This window comes from Limulus polyphemus, unplaced genomic scaffold (genome assembly GCF_000517525.1).
Source record: "Limulus polyphemus unplaced genomic scaffold, Limulus_polyphemus-2.1.2 Scaffold3389, whole genome shotgun sequence".
In the NCBI taxonomy this organism is placed as follows: Eukaryota; Metazoa; Arthropoda; class Merostomata; order Xiphosura; family Limulidae; genus Limulus; species Limulus polyphemus.
Genome location: NW_013668999.1, coordinates 77,812 through 99,021, shown reverse-complemented (window position 1 = coordinate 99,021; position 21,210 = coordinate 77,812). Strand labels below are relative to the sequence as shown.

The 21,210-nt window shown below is 33.5% G+C and overlaps 1 protein-coding gene across 4 annotated transcripts in view; it reads right to left on the bottom strand.

Moving 5' to 3' along the window:
• The window catches only part of LOC106469273 (RNA-binding protein 12-like), a 61,884-nt gene that overhangs the window by 7,806 nt on the left and 32,868 nt on the right, over positions 1-21,210 (bottom strand). For 3 of the 4 annotated variants that reach the window (XM_022397747.1, XM_022397745.1, XM_022397746.1), the window contains one exon: positions 14,761-14,888. The exons of the other annotated variant lie outside the window; for it this stretch is intronic. In XM_022397747.1, the coding sequence (XP_022253455.1) occupies positions 14,761-14,793 (33 nt within the window). In that variant the 5' untranslated portion in view covers positions 14,794-14,888. The remainder of the gene's footprint in view (positions 1-14,760; positions 14,889-21,210) is intronic. 4 annotated transcript variants of the gene reach the window in all.

Sequence of the window (21,210 nt, the reverse complement as noted above, 5' to 3'; positions counted from 1 at the left end):
TGGGTAGATAGACAGTGAGTAATTGAACTGCAGTCACAGGGTATTGTTGAAGTTAACGTTCGTTCGTTATAGTGTCTGTTTTAGCTCGAATATTGAAATAAGTGTATCGGTAAAGTTATATTCGGAAAGAATAAACCAGTTTTTATTAAGAACGAACTTGTGTCGCTTAAGTTTCGTCGGAACGAAGTTACGAAAAATCAATCAACACAAACGGAGATGTAACAATAGGTATTAATTTAAGGTTAAAACGAAGCTCGTTTACATGTTTAAACGTTTTACTTGTTTACAACACTTTCGTCTTGGAAAAGGCATGAATATTTGAACATAAAACATTTATGAATAGGGTTAAGTGCATCTGATACTTAAAGATTTTCCATCATTGTGGTTTTAACTTTTAAAAATTTGAAGTTACGTAAAATATTATGATAACTATAAAACTGATTTTTTTCACTTCGAAATGGTTCGCAAGTTTTTTCTCCTTTTCTGATTTTAATTACTAGAAAAATAAAATATATGGGAATTAAAATAAATTATAAAAAACTCAAATGAAACTGATAATTAATAAAATATATTAACGCGTGTTAAAGATACCGCAGATTTTATATTATATTGACTGTATTAAAGACGCTATTGCTTGCTTACTGGGCCAGCACAGACTGTACTTGAATTCTTATTTTTTTGTCTTATGCTACATTGTAGGACAATATAGTATAATACAATGTAGTACAAAAAGTTTTTGAGTACATTATATTAAAGATATTTAATCAACAAGAAACATGACAAACACAACTGATATAAAGATGTGATGGAATGGTAAGTATCAGAACTACATTTTGACTTTGTTTGTAGTTTCGTAGATGGTGTAATGCTACCGAAAATGTATCACTTTGGGAAATGGTATGTAACAAAACTTTTTCATGCAAAATAATCACACACACTCAGATCGAGGATTTGGAATTTTCACGACGGAAATATCCCTTGTACTTGATGGCATTTAGAGAAACAAAAGAATATGGATCAACTTGGGGTACTATGACTAACGATAAAGCGACCTACGACAAGTCTTACCCTAGCCGTGGCACAAAGAAAACCAATATCGTTTGTAACTACAACTACAGATCCTTAAAGTATGAATACATATCCAAGCGCAGTTTATTTTCAAAAGAAAAGGCTAGTAGCCTACAGTATTTAAAAAAATATTCTAATCTGTCGTACTTTAATGTATGATTTCATCATTTGTCCTTAACATTGAAACTGTTATTTTGTTTGATCATCAAGTGATCGCAATGCCCTCATGACACTTCTGTTCCCTAAGTGATAGATGAGCGCATTACCAAGTCTGATAAATACAGTTCTGTGTATGTCGGCTTTTTCATTATTTTGGAGAAGAGCAGCGGATACAAAGCCTTCCTAGAAGCCCATGAAAGCCTCTTGGCGGTCCTGCATGATCCACCACTGATCAAATAGTGGGATTTGACCATCATTCTTACAGTGCATCCACGGCTCCAAGTGCGAAGCGCTTTTCCGATGCAATGGTAGTAAATCGTTAGCCCTCGGATACACTAAATGCAAGGTCACGCCCGGCCAAAGTATAAATGGAATTTATCCCATTACAAAGAGTGCATTAATTAACTTATATGTTAACTGAAAAACGTTCAGCGTAGTACTTTATTAAACAAACGAACAGCCACTGTTAATTTTGCCATCAGTGCTGATCACCGGCAAGATTAACTGAAGTAATAGGTCATTAGTTTGTTAATCAACTGGAAACTGAGTTTAGAGAAGACTGAACCTACCTATTGCAAAGATAACTAATAACGACCTGGGTACAGAAAAGTATGAGAACTTATTATAAACTTACATTAACGCTAAGGTAAATTCATCAGATACTAGCAAAAAAATCATATTCAAAAATTATAAACTTCAATAAATGGATAACACGAATTTAATTTTTCTCTTTTCATCTTATTCCAGGCAAATTTTTGGAAGTAATACTGTTGACCGGCCTGAAATGTCTGAACTTTCACAGTTTGATTGTCTGTGAACAAACGAGAACAGCATGAGTTGCACTGCAGCTGTAAATTTATGTTAACTAAACCAGGATTTCTCTACGGAACAATAAAACCTAGACTATTATAGAATGTTATACATTTCTAGAGAGAAACAGTTTAAAATACCTAATTATACTTATCGTAAGTCTGATGAGCTCTGGATTGACTGTTACATACAGATATACACATACATACACACATACGTACACAGAGAGAGCAAAGCCAATTTGGACTATCCGCTGTGTCAGCCGAGGAGAATTGAACCCCGGATTTCAAGGTTGTAACTCCGTAGACTTACCTGGATTGAGTGTCGATGGCAATGGATATGGCGAGCATAGTGTGGTTGGGGTACTATTAATATACACTCTTTTAATGACTGAAAATCGCTAAGTGACTAAATAAAGCATAAAATGTTAAAAACTGGTGCTAATACTAATATCTAACGGCAAGTATAAATAATTATAATCATGCATTGCCAACTTGGAAGAGACATACACACGAAACGTTAAAAATACTGTTGTAGCGTGAACTTTACTTGGGCTGGTTCTTTTTAATTATTTGGCGAAAACAAGGCCAAGTCCAGGCTGCATGACGATAACAGATTAGTTTATTTATTCTAAACGTGTCAGGTATGGGGGTGTTATAACGTTAAAGTCAATCCCACTATTCGTTGGTAAAAAGGTAGCCCAAAAATTGGCGGTGGATGACGTTGGCTAGTTGCCTTCCTTCTAGTTTATCACTTCAAAATTAGGGACGGCTAGCGCATACAGCCCTGAGAGTAGCTTTGCGCGAAATCCAAAAACAAAGCTATTCGTGGTTGCAGCATACGTTCACGTTGTCACAAGCTGTAGGCCTAAGAGCACAAATAACGTTTTTAATTTCATCAGATATACTCACTAATGGTACAACGACTGACGTACAAATAACTTATTTGTACAAGGCTAATCTATCGAGTAACTGAATATACGCGATAATTAGTACTGATCCAATACTTCACTTAATGATTGGCACTCTACCAACTTAAAACTGATTAAATGCTTCACTGATTTCCATATTTATAATTTAGCACTCTTTCTAGCACTCCACAAATTCTCTCAATCACTAGCATTTCAGAATATTTTAGGTAACCTAGGACTACTTTTATATGCCTACCGTATCCATAATGGGCCTTGTAGCTAATACACAAATCACAGCATTGAAAATATAGTTTACAACGATATATTAGTATGTGTGTTTGCAGTGTCACTGGGATGATTGATAGTTTCAAAGCGAGTTAACCCAGAGTATATCGTTTTAAAGTATACAAACTAACTTGTCAGTGAGTTAGATAACTGTTTATTGATCTGACAATATTTCCAAGAGTATTTTTGTTCAGGAGTACTTTATTACGAGATAATTGTTTGCACATTTCAGTTTACGTTAAGTGTGACGGAAAGTAGGCCTAGTACGAAATGTGTTCATTTGGTATTTTATAACACACAATTTGTTTTAATTATTTAGAACTAGAAATTTAGCATGTTGTTTTGTTTAAGTGTAGAACTTACAAAAAAATGAGTTCTGTATTGTCTATCATGTGATTAAATGTTATTTTTGTAAGTCTGTCAGTTGCTAATCACTTTCAAAAATCTCAACTGGAAATCCAGTACGTAAACAAAGTGTTAAAATTGAGAGAAACGGATGAAATGGTTAAAGGTCAAATTACTAAAAGTGAGAGGCGTGTTTCTGAGTTTATTATTAAAGGTCAGCGTGTTGAAAGTGGGAGAAGCAGTTCAAATATGGTTAAAGGTCAAAGGAAGGCGATAAAACATCACAGAAAATTAGGGCATAAATAAAACTGTAGAGAAATATTATGGTGTATATAATACCTATGCTGGCGAAACATGACCCTATTTATCGGTAGTTGATATCATCAGGGTTCGCCAGTTTAAACGTTACCCTAAAAACTCGTGGTATCTCGTAAACGGTTGAAATAAATATAATTTCAGTTTAACTGAGGTTTGTTTGTAGTTAAGCACAAATCTACACAGTCTATCGAAACCCAGTTTCTAGCGTTGTAAATCCGCAGACGTGCCATAGTACTGTTGCGTCATCGAGATCACATGACTACAGTGACGCCACGTTTCTAGAACTATCCCGTATCTTGGCGAATGCTCTAGTATTTGCTAGATATAGGGTAGTTTGGTATATATAAGAGGGGACAACGTGACGCGAGATGAAGGTAATGTAATGTGTGTGTAGATAGTGAGTAATTGAACTGCAGTCACAGGGTATTGTTGAAGTTAACGTTCGTTCGTTATAGTGTTTGTTTTAGCGCGAATATTGAAATTAAGTGTATCGTAGTTATATTCGGAAAGAATAAACCAGTTTTATTAAGTAAAGACTTGTGTCGTTAAAGTTTCGTCGGAACGAAGTTACGGAGAAATCAATTAACAATCGGAGACGTAACAATACAAACAAAACATTGTGCCAGTGATGTGATAATGCAATCTCAAGTTTAACTTAAGAAGTAGGCTACACAAACACTACTTACAGAAAACAATTGAAGGACAAGTTTAGGATTAGAAAGTGTGCTTAGATTATGGTGGCGATATAGTTGCCTCAAAGAAAAAATAAATTTCCTTGAAATTTAATGATATTCAAAAATATCTGACTATTACAAACACTAAATATATAGCACATTTTCATATATCAAAACATTCAACGTTGAGCTCATTTAACGAAATACCTTCGGGTTAATTTCAGTATGTTTCTTTATTTGCGCATAGCTGCCCTAAATTTTGAACTGACAGACTAAAGAAAAGACAGATACACTGCTAATATTTGGATCGGACTGGTCAATGGGATTTAACCGTCATTCTTATAGCGTACCCACAGCTCCGAAGAGCGGAGCACATTTTTGCTGTATGGCTCTCGAGCCATAAACCTTCGAATCCATAGTCCAAGCACGCAAACAACTAGGCCACACACGGCCTCACTTTTAGTCAACTTACATAAATTGACACTAAGTGCAATTTCAGGTGTTTATCTTAAGACTTGTATAATCTTTAATTAAAAAAGTTCCTTTAACTTTTCAGTAATATGTAAACTCCTTGTATATCTAAAATGTCGGTGCATGCTGGGATAGAAGGACCCATCTTCCTCGCTAGCTACGAGCCTGAGGCGAACTGCATTAATTATATTACAGTCAATATTTACTCCTAACGGTACGTTGGTTAGTTTTAGCAGAAAGCTATTCAGTGGGCTATCTGTGCCAAAGGAATAGAACCCCAAATTTTAGCGTTATTAGTCCCAAAGCTGACCGCTGAGTCTCGGAAGATTTCTCTTGTCGGATGGTGAATCCTCAATCACTAATAGTATTAACTAAACAGTATTTAATTAAATGTGTAGCTACTGTACCATCATCTTTTAAAACCTCATAAGAAAATATTATCAGGTATTCAAGGGATGAGTACTTTATTATTACATTAGAAATACAACCAGACATTCCTCTATAGCCCATCTAATAACTGCAACTTGTTTTCCTACTTCTGCTTTACACTTGTCGTATTATTAATAATTAACCCATTACTTACTGGAGTTGTGTGTTATAAGCCTTATTTATAGTTTATGTCATTTGTTTTCGCAAAACAAAATAAGATATTGGTGGAAACATATATAAAAGGTTGGCACAAAATGTGTTTGGGTATGAGCATATAACCCACAGCTTTGCCAGATAGTGTAGGTATATTAAAACATACAAGAAACACATGTCAAAATGACTACAGGTGACGATGCAAGGCAATTTGTTTGTTGTTAAGCGAAAAGCAACACTACTGGTTACCTGTACACTGCTTACAGCAGATATTGAAACCCGATTTTTAGCGTTATAAGTTTCAGGTTTAACGCTAAGCTACTATGGGGTGGGGTGAGGGGGGTATCGTTGGTAGTTATTGCAAAGCTACACAATGGGCCATCTACATCAACCGCGGAGAATCGAACCCAGATTTTCGAGCTGAAAGTCCGTGAATTGTCGCTAATCCACCGGTGGACTGCAAGGTGATCAATATTGTAAAAGTTTTTATCATAGCCCATTCCTTCACTAGCGCCAACGTTGCGTACAGCTGTTTGTCCTGCAGCGCCACCTATGGTATTTTTTCCATATATATATGCTTTTCACATATGTTTTATTCACCTAATCCAACTTGCAACAACATAAGTGGCATAGTTCACCCACAACCTATACATATATACTCGAACTGTTATTGTGCCAGCCCTCTGTGTGTGTGTGTCTATATATCTTCATAGTACGGTTGACTCACCTAAATTATGAAAATATTTTATATCACTTCTGGAAATCGTGTGTGCACGTGTGAATGATGTTTACAAATATATATTTATAATTGAAAAACATTTCAAAATCACTATTTGCTATTTAAATATAATTGAATACTCTATAAAATTATCCATAAATGTGTTTACTTAAGTGGGAGTCTTAAGATGTTGTTTAGGTTTAGTGGTAACACAGGCCTGCGATGGTTTTATTGTCTTGAACTTTTTACATGTTCTGCATTAATTCCTGTTCGCTGAATCCAAAAATGATATCCATTTTTCTTCAACCCTTACAGAGTTTTCAAAAAAACGTCATATGTACTTTTACATAAGTGAAACATTTTCATTGAAATTTGGTCACATTTTCTTATGCTTAAAATGTTGACTGTTGGCTATAAATTTCTCTAGACCAATCGCGACGTGAAAGTCTTATCAATCGTTCTAGAACCCACCGCTACTATAAAAACGGTTAACAGGCCGTATGACGTGTCATTTCTGGATTTGGTAAGAGATTTGGGCCTTCCAAAGGATTCTTCAGAGATTTTGGGGGTCTAGACTTTGGGCTAAGAACTTACTTTGTCCATGGATATCATTTTACTGGTACAGAAATCGTAAGAAAGAGTTTATGTCATACTTTTCAAAAGAAGGTTCACTTATTTATTGTAACAATATTGTTGAATTAATACCAATGCTGTGAGCTACAATGTATGAACCAAGTGAGTGACGATTGTTCATTCATTCCTCCAAAAAAGTATAAAAAGATGTTCTCCTTATATATGTGTTCCTATTGCTCATTCGGTTCACTTGAAGGAAACGTACGCTAATCTCGAACTTCTTAGTTAGGTCAAATATGGTTGGCTACTTTGTGGAGAATTAAAAGTTCTTTGTATGTTGTTGGGTCAACAATCCGGTTATACAAAGTTTCATGTTTTTTGAGTCAATGGGACAGCAGAGCACGAAATCAACGCTGGATAAAGAAGCAATGGTCAGGCAGAGTCAGCCTGATACCAGGATCGAAAAACATTGAACGTGAAAGTTTGGTTGAAACAAAGAAAGTCCTATTACCTCCACCTTATATAAAACTTTACAGTTTGTAAAGACCTTAGACAAAGACTGTTACAAGTATCTATGTGGGCAATTCCAGGCTCTTTCAGAAACGAAATTTAAAGAAGGGATTTTTGTTGGGCTTCAATTAGGAAATTGACTTCGGGTGAACAGTTCGAAAGGACAATGGAGAAAGTTGAAAAAGAAGCGTGGAATGCCTTTAAAGATATTATTGACAAATTTTTAGAAAACAACAAGTACCCAAATTACGAAAATATTGTCAATAACATGATCTATGAATTCAAAAAGTTGGGTTGTAATATGAACTTGAAAGTTCACTTCTTGCACTCACATATTGACTATTTCCATGAAAATCCCGGTGCCGTCAGCAAAGAACAAGGGGGAAGGTTTCATCAAGACATCAGGGTAATGGAGAGGAGGTATCAGGGAAGGTGGAACATCAGCATGATGGCTGATTACTGTTTCGAGACTAAATAAAAGACACAGGTTTCACACACACACACACACAACAAAAAATCAGGATGAATGAGGATGCATATTCGTTTGGCACCAATATTCTTCCCTTTTCTTCAGTTTGTTTGTATTTTTGTAAACAAACATAATAATCAAAAATATTCATTGCGATAAACGAAGTAATAATTGGATCTAAGTAAGTTTTTTTCTTCCCGATTTGTAAAAAAAAGTCCTTACGTGATAGAAAAAATTTATAATATTTTCGAAATCTGCGTAGCTTAATTATGGTAAATCTGTTATTAAAACCCAAACAACTTTTATGAAGTTTAAATTCGCAGGACTGTGTAATTATTCTACCCTCCCAGTGGTAAGCTTAAGGGCTTATAATACTAAAACACAGGGTTAAATCCCTGCGTTGGCCACAGCTCAGATAACCCATTGTGCAGCTTTCACCTAAAATAATCACACACACAGAAAAACAACAAGTAATCAGTTTTAATTACGGTCTACATTACAAATTTTTAGTTTAAACCCGAAGCTTAACAGAAATGAATAATCACGTGACTAATAAGTATGTTCTGGAAAATATATCTATAGGTTTTATTTACACTTGAGTTGCATTCACAACTAGCTACCTAATTAGATTGATGAAGTTTCATATATTGGTAAAAAAATACAACTTATGATACGAGTATAGTTACGTATTATGAGCTAATTCCTTCGTACCAAACACTTTAGTAAATTCTACAATTATTATTCTAATATAACAATATACATCTTTAAAATGTTTTAAATAGCGCTTATGAACTGAACAAAAAATATTTCTTCGTTTGGAAAATTTCACGAGAAGAAAATAAATTTTAGCTTTCACATGCAAAACAAGTCATTTTCATTTAGAAATATCACTCAGTGCTGAACAAAACTCTTGACAAAAAGTAGACAGAACACAGAAATGTGCCATTTTTTGAATTTATATTATAATCTATAAACCCCGAAAAAGGTTTATCTCCTAAAAGCACTCGAGTTCCTTATTGTACGAGCCTTTTTAATTTTTAATTAATTCTGAGTAATTTGTTAAGTCACCAGAAGCATTATAGCTGTTGAAAATGTAATCCTGTATTTTCAATATCCCACTTTCAACTTTAAAATACAAGGTACCAGAATGGTTTTATATTGTTTTAGAAAAAGTTTCTCACGACAGAAAAAAAAGTAAAGTTATTTAAAAAATATCTGTCTTTGACAAACTTATAATATGTTACGAATGTTTTATTATAAAGTTGAGATAATCGTCAAAGCAAATACATTTTAATTAACATTAAAACCATGTCGTTACTTTGTAACAGGTAAAACCCTTTACAGTGCTATCGAATAAATTCTGACCATTTATTTATGATCGTTTTCAATTTCGCGCAAAGCTTCTTGGAGAGCCACATGCGCTACCCGTCCCTAATTTAGCAGTGATAGAGTAGAGGAAAGGCAGCTAGTCAACACCACCAACTCTTCGGTTACTTATTTACCAACAAATAGTGGGATTGATTGCAGAATATAACTCCCTCAAGGCTGAAAGACCGAGCATGTTTAGTAACGGAGATTCGAACCCGTGACTTTCAGATTGCGAGTCGAGCGTTTTAACCACAAGGCCATGCCAGCCCGAAAAATTTAAGAGTTAGAAAGAGTTAGTTCTAAAAATACTTTAATGCCTTATGGCCAAAATCGTTAAATAATAATAATAATCATCCAAAAACCAGTCTTCAAAGTTTATGAGTGAAATATTAATTTATTAACTAGGAGGAGTATTCTTTTAAAATAATTAATTAATTGGAACTTAGTATGTTAGAAAATCTAGAAATAAATTAATTTGCGTTTAGAGAAATATTTTAATGCTTTAACATCAAAATTGGCGAAAAAATTAGAAATTAGCCAAAGACGATCATAATTTTTTTCTTTTGTGTGCGTGTGAAATATTTCTTTCTTTTTTTTTTAATTAGTTTATGAACAATATATTAAGTGAAGCACAGAGACAAATCAAATTGGCTTTGGTTATATCCAAAAATACATAGATTACAAGATAAAATAAACGTCTCTCAGAAATCTATCTATACGGATTTGAGGAAATCCTTTTCAAGAAACTTTATTAAAGATTGTCCTATTTCCAAAGAAAAATCGAACACTTTAAGAAAACGTTTTTTCAAAATTTAGTTAATGGATTATCGAAGGAAATAAGCGCTACCCAGAAAGCAATATATCCAATATTTTTCTATAGGAATGGTAAATCACAGTCTAGAAACCAACTGATTTGCTTGATTAGACCAAATCTGGTGAAAAGAATGTATCACTAAGATATTACTCAAAACGAGTTTGTTGAAATACGTTTTTTTATATAGACTCATTTTGAACTGAAACCGATGGAAAGATTGGGTATTGTCACCAAACTGAAAAATTCGGATTCGGCAATTCAAATTTTTTTTCTTTAATGGGTTGGTACAGAAATAGAGCGTTATCTGCTGACCAACCAAAACTGGTCATGTGTGATGGCACTTCAAACCGAATGATTCAAGTTTGGTAAAATGCCTTTAATTAATTAAATAATATCTAGAATGTTAAATAGAGATAAATTAGTGAATCTCAGAGGTTGAAGAATATTTTTAAAGCAAATTTTACGAATTTTGATTAAAATTGGCAAAAAGTAAAGCGTTATTCTAGAATCAATTCAGCGGGGTTTAGGAAAATGCTGATCTAAATTCAATGAACAGGGTATTGAATTTTCCCGCATAACAGTTTGTTTTAAATTGTGTAATACCTCATTTCAAAATTTGTTAAAGGGTTTATGGATTTCTTAAGGGTCCACTCAATATGACTTAATAACAAGAATATCTGGATGGAGTTACAAAAGGTGAAAGGTTTGAGTGTCATCCAATGTTCATTTCATGTAACGAACTTTAAATAATTCTGAAAAATAAGAAATGGAGGGAAGATTAGGTGTAACTTAGAGATTGGTTACGGTTTGACAAAAATAAACATTCTCTGAAATTTGTGAATAGAACTAAAACAGAGTATCAGTCAGAAAGCAATTGACATAAATCATATACATAACGCAGTAACATATGAAAACACCTAAAATGGTTAAAACACTATAACTTTTTACTACATTCTTAGTCTGTGAAATATTTTTCAGATTATTTGAATAAAGGTTATTGACCAAATAACTTAACCATTGTTCTTATAGTAATTTCAGTAATATTTGTGATTTCAGCCCCACTTGGTCTCGGTTTAACGAAATATATCCCTTTCTTATTAATTTAATGCATCAATGTAGAAATTGAAGCATCGCCCCCCAAAAAAAACAGTACACTCGAGTAAGGTAGAATATTCTTACTTTTTAATGAAAATGTAGAACCTTTTAGTCATTTCACAAGTCAGTTTATTGATAAAATATAAAATCTAACGATTTTTCGTTTTAGAGCAAAGCCACATTGGGCTGTCTTCTGTGTTCATCGCGGGGAATCAAACACTGGATTTTAGCGTTGTAATTTCGCAAACTTACCGCTGTCCCACCGGAGGACAAAATCTAACAGAATTAGTTAAAATACACACACACAAAAGGCACATTAAGCTAAATTGGTAGAAAAAATAACCAATTAGAAACAAACAGATCAAAATAACTTTGATAAACTTGGATCCACACTAGAAAACTACCTAGTATTAAACTCATTTCATAATGAACCACTTAGATGGTAAAATTTTTGTATCTCACATACACCAAACGTTGTGGGTTTGATGAAATATTCATTTCATAATTAGTTTGATGAATTTGACTGACGTTGATCAGAAGGTTGAAACCCACTAAGCAATCAATTAATATCTGTTAATCAGTATCTATTTCAAAATAGACGATATATCTAAATACAGATTGAATGGCATTTTGAAACTTGAAGTACAGTTTTATTCCTTAAATTATTCCAATTTGTTGTTAGATTTGTTAGAAAGATTGAACCAAACCGATATCAAAAGTTGGATGAGGAGAAAATAGAAAAAAAAATCATATATTTCAAACATAACACAATGTGCACACACGTTCTCTTTTAAAAGATTCGAGTCTAGAACGTACTCGATATGCATCCTGGTTTCTACGTATATCGTGTAAGAAACCTTTCCAGCATATATAAATGTTTTCTTCTTGACCAATTATAGTTACATGTTAGCTGTAGTGTAATATATGTATGTATTATGTAACTATGTAAGATGACTATAAATAATATCTCTTCTGAACTCACTGCTTACAGATATTGAGAAATCATTTAACAGTGTTAACTATAAATGCAAGTGTAATCGTCAAGTACAGAGGGTTGGGTACTTTATATTAATACAATTTTGAATATGTAAATTAGCAAGTCATGTGACAACTACAGCCCATATCATACCGTTGTGGAATGACATGTATCAGAACTGCATTTTGATATTGTTTGGCAATTAAAAATAACGTGATACCGTCCGAAAATTGATCGCTTTGGGAAAGGGCATGTAACAGCAACTTCCGGAGCATAATATTCACACACACACACGTGTGTGTGCATTTAGAATTTCCAAAATGGGGATATACCCTGTACTTAATGGCATCAGAAAACAAAGGAGTACACATCAACATAGGGCACCAGTACCATCCAGAAACAGACTTGTAACAGGTGAAAATTCTCGAGCACAACGGTCACGGGTAGAAGCCGTCCACATGTCCCAATATGATTAATAAGGATCCCCATCTGGAAAAGCGACACAAGTCATGTATACTCAAGTTACTTCACGACATATCGGTTCAACAGTCGCATACCTCAAGCAGCTGAATAATAAACTTGTATTCATGCTATTCCACACGAAGATGCACTGGCCAAGTCGCCAGATGCAACGCCTATGGATTTCTATGCGATCTGACATTATGAGCATAATAATGTTGCGACGGCACCTTTTCAATGGAAACTTCGCTACAGGGGTTTATTATAAAGACGCACAGTTATCAGGTAGAGCATGACAGATGTGGTGACATGAAATGTAACGACGTAATGAGTCTCGAAAATAAGTTTTAATATATAGCACGCTCAACCTTAGTAGTTCGATTCAATCTTGCCCACAAACAAATTTACTATCCGAATAAATAGTTAATGATTTTTAATTGATGATCAGAATGAGAAACAATGCAACCAATGTGCATGATGCCTCGTTTCTACATTCTTATTATCAGACCATTCAACAAACTCGAAATTCGAGGGTTACGTCCGCAATGTATGCTAAGAACATGCTGATATGCACTGTAATAATCTAAACCTGAATAAAAAAAAAATCGTACAAGTAGTAAACTTGTAAATAGAATTCTGGAAGTTCTCCCTGCACTGAAATGCTGTTTCATTATGTTACAAGAATGGCCAACACTTTTGACTACATTTTGGATTTTATACAAACAACCCCAAATGATAAAAGAAAAAAATCACAAATAAAAGCATAAAATTCTGGAGCAGCCGAAAGATTCGCTCTCTGGATATAGTGGCATATTTTAGGGACTCTGATTGTCCCAAGACCCTGGCCTTTCTGGACTGTGACCTTCAACGAGTGGCGCCAATTGGGGGGGAGATATGGATCAGCCAACTCACCCATGTTTTGATTTTTTTTTAGAAATGTATGAATTAGGATTCAAGTTTGCACCTTCAGCCCACCCCCAAGATTATGCTGAAATGGTGCCACTGCCCTTAACCAGCACAGCATCAAAAACTGGTGTTGATGCTTACAATACTCGTTTTTCTCAAATATGTAACAAATCCAAAAAGAAAAACGTTTTGTCGTCTATGTTGTTGACGAATCAGATTTTGTAATGCATAACACCTTATATTAGATACCAAAACTACCAGCGATAAATACTTTATTCTACACTAGTAATTAATCTTTTAGAAAGGGATGCTGAAAGAAATAACCTTCAAAAATTATTATAAAATTAAGGATCGTCAATTTTTAGTTTTCGGATTTTATATTTCATTGACTAAATCACAATCTAAATAAAGGTACATTTCAAAAAGTAACTTAAAAACGTTTTTACTATAACTTTGCAATGAACTTCTCCAACATTTACTTAAAGTCATATTTAATGTAAACCTTCACAGCTATATCCAGTGAAGTTCAAATCACTGTTTTATGTCAAACAACCACAGACTTAATATATACATAAGACACGCATTTTACGAACGCAACAAATTGAATATTAACTGCGGGATAACTAATACTACTAGTACACGTTTATGGGTGCTGGGTAAAATTTGTAAACACAAATCAAAATGAAAACTATTTTCATTCATCCTTTTTTATTATTTTCTTTTTAGTAAAATACGACAACTTAAGAATGACAAAGTTAAGATTTCCTGCATAGTGTGTACTTGACGCTGAAGTTTTGCAATAACCATAAATATATTTTTTTAATATTCATATAGGAATCACTCATTTCTTTTTTCTAGGTTGAGAATTTAAAAAAAATTGGAGAAAAATAGCAACAGTAATAAATATGCTTATAATAATAAAATATGGCTAGAGAACTGGTAGTTCAACCATAAATTTTGTATGTTGTTAAGCTGAAAGCTGCACAACGAGCTATCTGTGCTTTGCCCACCAAGGGTATCGAAACCCGGTTTTTAGCGTTCAACCTTCAGACATGCCGCTCAACTAGTGGGAGGCTCAGCTATAAAATAAAACAAGTTAGGATAGTTTATCATTCTATGTCGTTTTTTCCCCCCTTTTAGCCAAAATGTCTTTCCTTGTATAACGTAGTTTTAATCTTAAACCAGTGATTCTCAAACTTTTTCGTCCTCAGACCGCTTCGGCGTAGCAAAAGACCTAGTGGATCACCTACCGGTCCTATCCCACCTGTTCTGTTCTCTCGCATGACCTCGGCCGTGGCGTTGCGCGTCAGTGACTTGCATTTTGGACCAGTATTCGAACCACCTGAAGGGCCCTTTCGTACCACCAGTGGACTGCGAACTACAATTTGATAACCATTGTCTTAAAAGAATCAAGTGATTGAAATTGCTGGCATTTCATTTGCTAATGATAAAAAAAGAAAAAACTCATTTTTCAGTCTGTCTTTTAAAAGAATGTGTTAAAAATCTTTCAAACTTATTATTCTGAAAGATTTCTTGCACCATTTGCTGATTTAGCATTTGGTTTACTTTAAATATAAAACATGTCAAAACAAGATTAGATTCTTGTACTGACACGTGTGCAGTTAAAGATAGAGAGAAGCATGTTTTTTTTAACTTCATAAGTATAGAGAGGGAAGAAGGGGAATATTTGGACAAACAAGATTTAATGTCAGTTTGCAAATTAATAAGAATGGCCGTAAACATACAAAAAATGTCCGTTTATAACACAGTCGGTTTATACAGAAAACAGTAACGATTATTGTGACCAAAGTAAACAATTATACGAAAGTTTGTTATAAAGGGTATACTATAAGAACGTTTAAATAATAGGATGGATGCTTTTGAAATGTTGGAAGATATCAACATATAATTAAAAATTTAGAATGTAGCAAAATTTGAGATTTTAAACTTGTATCGCAGTTTCTTTCTTGAATACTTTATTAAAATAAAAAGTGTACGCTACTAAATCCACAATATTAACGTGAGACTTGGCAATAAGCATGACTACAACTTGTACGAGAAGCTGAATGTGCAAATCAACAAGTCACTAGACAACTAAAACCTGTATAAAGTAGCGATGGAACGGAATTTATCAGAATTACATTTTGATGTTATTTGACATTTCGTATGTAGTGTGAAACCACAGAAAATTGACCACATTGGGAAGTATATGTAAAGCTCTTTCGATACGAAATATTCATACACTCAGATCATAAAAATGTGTTCATATAGGAGGTTTAAAACTTCCAAGTATATACCCGTTGTACTTCGTGTTATTGAAAAACAAATGAACATGGATCAACTTGTGATACCAGGCCCAATCAACAAAAAGTTGCACCCCTATCGTGGTAAACAAAGTGAGGCGTCTTGTAACAAATGAGAGTCCACAAACATAAAAGTCATCCACATGCTCAGAAGGATCTCCACCTGGAAAGGCGACAAATCTCACGCGTATGTAACCTCTACGACATATTCATTCAACCGTCAAATACCTCGAGGGGGAAACGGGTATTCCTGCTTATCCATACGAAAACAAACCGGTCAAGACTTCGGACACATCACCCATTGACTTGTGTGCGATCGGATTGTTGAACTTGGCGTTGGGAAATCGTCGTTCTCATACACTAGATGAATTATGGAAAACATGCACGAAGTAGTAGGATACTATGGATATGACATCCCTACAACGTAGACTTTTGGAGTGGAAACTATGTTGCAGGGTTATTTTACAGATTCACGGTCGTCAAACAGAGCATGACCACACGTAATGAGGCTCCAAAATTGTTTTAGTATAACGTGTTCAACCTCTGTATTGCCCGTAACTAAAGCACACGCTCAAACGTTTGATTTGGATAAGTATTTTGATTTTTATGTTTTCTTTTCGTTCTACATATTCCAGTATAATATATAATACCCAAATTTAACAAATGCAAATTGTGTTTATGAAATACCTATGCCCCACTAATGTAATACTCTATGCTTAAGTAATACTTGTCCATAAGATTGGGACGAATTTTCTAAGTCTAAATAACCTTTTGACCCTTGAACCATGATCTTCAGAAGTTAATTAGGTCTAGAACTTTGTATTTATTACCAGTTATATTTGTTTTGTTCTTTTAATAAATATATATATTTGGTCAATATCCATACATCCTGTAATGAAATACATTCACAAGATTGTGGAAGATTTTCTATGTATTAGTGACCCTTTGACTTTGATCTTCAGAGCTTAAAAAGGTCTACAATTTTGTATGTAGTACCTATTATATAAGTTTGGTCAAAATCCGTCCATCCACTCTTAAAATATCCTGTCCACAAGACCGGGACGAACGGATTGGGTCACAGGGGCAAACCAATATGCCTTGCTCTGCAATACTTCGCAATAGTGGCATAATAACAACCTGCTTTCATTCGTACGGTTTTACTAATACGTGTACACGATTTTTAAAGCGTGCACTATGTTTTCAAAGTGTACAACGTATTGTCACTAGCAATTATTTCAGCATTACCTATGTATGCAGACCAGAAAACTATACGCTAAGTCAAACAAATACAATAAATAAAAAAATAAGAACACTTTTCATTTTACTCCTCCCCCCCCTTGGGAGGGGGTCTACTACAGACACCAAGGAGTACATGTTTAAATTGTATTGCAGTTTGTTGCAGTGTTTTGAAATATTCTGTATAAGGTTAATAAAATTACAGTCACTGACTACAAAAATGCATAGAACAGGAAACTAAAAAATATTGTTTTAACTTGTATATAAAACAGACAACTTCTTACATGAAGAAGATTACAATATAAGATAGAGACGAACTCTTGGAATATCTCGCTTAAAATAACGTACATGGAAAGCAAACACTCTCCGACTGCACACTAGTTTGAAGAAGTTTACTGCCGATGATTAATAGATTGCAAAATTCTAATATACAGAGATAAGATTAAAAACGATTAGAAGGATAATTTTCTTACAGATATGATCACAATTTAAAAATACATTGCGATACTTCAGTATAATGTTTATAATGTGCAACCTATTGTTCGTGCACTAAGATAACATTCCAATGTTTAATGTAACGTTGGATAGCAGTAAATACCTGTTAATTATTAGTCAATTTTGAGTAGTTCATTTCTGTTTTTCAAAACCAGCTTTATCTCTGAAACAGAAGATAACCTTGCGTGTTATTTATCCTGACAATTTACATCACACATTAAAAATCATTTTTTGATTATACCTTAGCATTTAGTATTTTTTTCAGCGATTATTGATTGTACTAGTTTTGTACAAATACTGTGAATGCTTAAATCCTCTATTAACGAAAACGATGGGCAAATTAACACTACCAGTTTGTATTCAAAATACATCGAAACGGATACTCTAATAAGCTAGTTTCCAACTCTCATTGTCAATTTCAAGTAATAGGAATAACGATACGTATGATGCTGAGTCAGTATTTTGAGTACACGGTCCCATTTTATGAAAACCAATACGTGGAATTACATAAACCAGTTTACTCCAAAGTATATGTTCTTCCACATAATTAGTGTTTTCAATGATTTGGCTACATCTTTAGTTATCTGTATATAACTTCTGCAAGTTGCTTGGTAGGAATATGTTCTCACCCCTGGTTCTTTGTTTTATAATATATTGGTACTGTTCTTACCTTCATGCATCATTTGAAAAAAAAAAAAAACAATTAACGGACTTAGGACAAGCTCTTAGCTTATCAAAACCAAACCTTTTTAACATTTACATTTCGATAACGACATAAGTATTTTAAATACATGACAGAAGCCTTAATTTGAAATATTGTAAAATTAAATAAAAGCGTCTTCCCAACAGTTTCTAAAGCCTTCCATTTCCAAACATTTTTATGGTAATTTTTCATATATTTATTATGAAACAAGTAAACCTTCAAAATTAAAACTATAGTTCTCCAAATAAAGGCTTAAGAGTCACGATATGATATCGGTTTGAATATGTCATAGGCACAATATTTCACTAACAAAACAGAAAAAAAAAGTAACGCATGTTATTTTGCGACATTAATTTCGACAAAATTCCAACATGATAAGTTCTTCAGATAAGTATTTCGATTTAGACTTTACTAACAGCTACAGTAAACTTGTAGTTTGTCATTATAACTTTAAAAGGACTTCTCAGTGTTAGTTGTGTTATTCGGTTGGAGAAATATTAAACACAACTTCAAGTATAACTTTCCAGTATAAACGTTATATTTGACTTACGACTTGTTTCCATAACGTACTATTATTTTAGACACGCGGATAATATATACAGAAAGCTAATTAACTAGATACAAGTAAATTTAATGTCAACTTCGTAATCAATGTAGTAGCCTCAGTAATTTATTTAAAAGTGCGTAAAAACCTTTACATGGCTGCGCACGTGCGAATCTTTCAGTTTTTCACTGTACACACAATTTCAGTACAAGAATTTATTTCTAACGACAGCAAAAATTCCAATTTCCAAGAATGAAAAACTATCTAATTAGCCTTCGAAAAAAATTGGTTAACGTTTCTAAGAATGATTAAGTTTAATCAAAACGAAAAATGTGTTACATTCAAGAATTGTTGGTTGGTGTTTTTCTCAAGTAATATAAGGTAACTAAGCATTTTCCCCTCAGTATTTGATTCTAACTTCGAAGTATTTCACAATACTTTGTTATTAGCTAGACGTCAAACAATGGTGAACATGTAATTCTTTACGATACAGTTTTTTAGACAAAACCAGAAATGGCTATATATATAAACAAGTTTAAAATTGATAAAAACATATGGTATGATTGGTATGCGTAATAACCTGTTTGAAAACTATGTAATGAACGCAATATGGTTCATTTAGAAAATTTGACACCATCAATTAACTTGAGATCCTACGAATATATGGAGTGTAATATGTAATACCTATAAACGGTATCCCAATATTTAAATTATGTGGTGTTAAGCATACACACCATATACTAATTCCATAGGCATATCTATGTAGAAGAATATATTAGCAAGTTAGTCTGTCACGGTAATTTTTTTAAATGCTGGAGTATTAAAAATAGATGTGTACCTAAAGCTAGAAAGAAGAATCGACAATCAATCTGGGATGATGTCTTACTCATCTCTTTCACACTCAGATTAAAAAAACGAACAAGTTTATTCCAATGCTGTTTTCCTCCACGTGCTTGGTCAATTGTTAAATATGACGTAATTCCAGTTTAAGTGGACCTTTACCTGCACCGATGTTATAATTTGCTTTTCAAAACTAAAAGAGTCGCGAGAAAAAGAAAGCATGTTTAATTAAAACGTTTTAGTTTATCATCTGAAGCGTCTTCACGAAACGCTATTACACGTGGAACAGTGCCAACAGAAGTTAGTTATTCTGACTGGGAAAAAAACCACTCGGAAACTATGGGACCAGCATTACCTTGATATTTTCGTTTTCGAAAACTCGTTTCCATTAAAAACAATCAAGATACAACATCATATGGAATAAAGTGTATTATCTTACATTTCCCCTTCACATACTTATATTAAATAAACCGTTGAAATTCAGAACATTAAATACATTTAAAATGTACGAATTTAAACCTTAAGGATTATTATGTATACAAATCCAAAATTATTTCTATTTGCTTGAAAACTTCTTATTTCAGTTTCTTACTTCTAAGAAACACACACATATATTAATAAACAAAGCATTACACTTGAGTTGCGGGGATACATGAAAAATTATATTTTAATATTAAACAACAATGTTGTATCGTCACGAGAGAGCTGAATTTCTGGTGGTTACCGTTATTAAACTAAATCCAACAACTTTGTAGTTTGTTTAATGTACTTTTATTTCAAGTTATTTCACTTTTGTACAAGCTTCTGATTATGATTATTTGTACTTTTGATGAAAACGATAATAGAATTTCACCTCAGTTGCGCGTTTTGAAAATAAAAAAAGTTTAAATAATTGGGTAACTAAAAATGTAAAACATATCAACATAATCCCCCCTCCTAAACTAACTAGTATAAACTCTGAAATAATTATCACGAATGGTCTCTAAGGTATATATTTCTAAATTTTCAAGTAGTAGAATAAAATGTAAATAAAAATCGATGTTCTCGTGATATTCAATTAAAAATACAAAGCAGTTTTACTAAGCAATAACCCCGTGCATGCATCAGCACAGTTCTTCTCTAGTCAAACTGTTTGTATTTTGAAACGGCTGTATTCACACTTGAACGACAATTTGATTTGGTTGTTAAGCGCAAAACTACCCAATGAACTATCTGTGTTTTGCCCACTACGGGTATCGAAACCTAAATTTAGCGTCGTAAGCCTGCTGACTTACCACTGAGGTGGCTGAAGGCTAAATAAGTGTAGTTTGCAATATTATATATATATATATATATATACAATTCAGTTTTAAAGAACCAATTTTTAGAACTTGTTACGTCATTCTCGTAAAATTAAATCTTTGTTCTCCGCAATTTGAGCAAAAGAAAAGTTTAAACAACTGGACGACAAAAGCCACTGAATATAAATAATATAAAACACTGCCTCTCGCCCAAGTTAACTAGCATAAAACACGTGATGGCATCGGTTTTCTAGCTATATATATGGAAACAAAAGTGAGACTTAAAAATACTACTGACA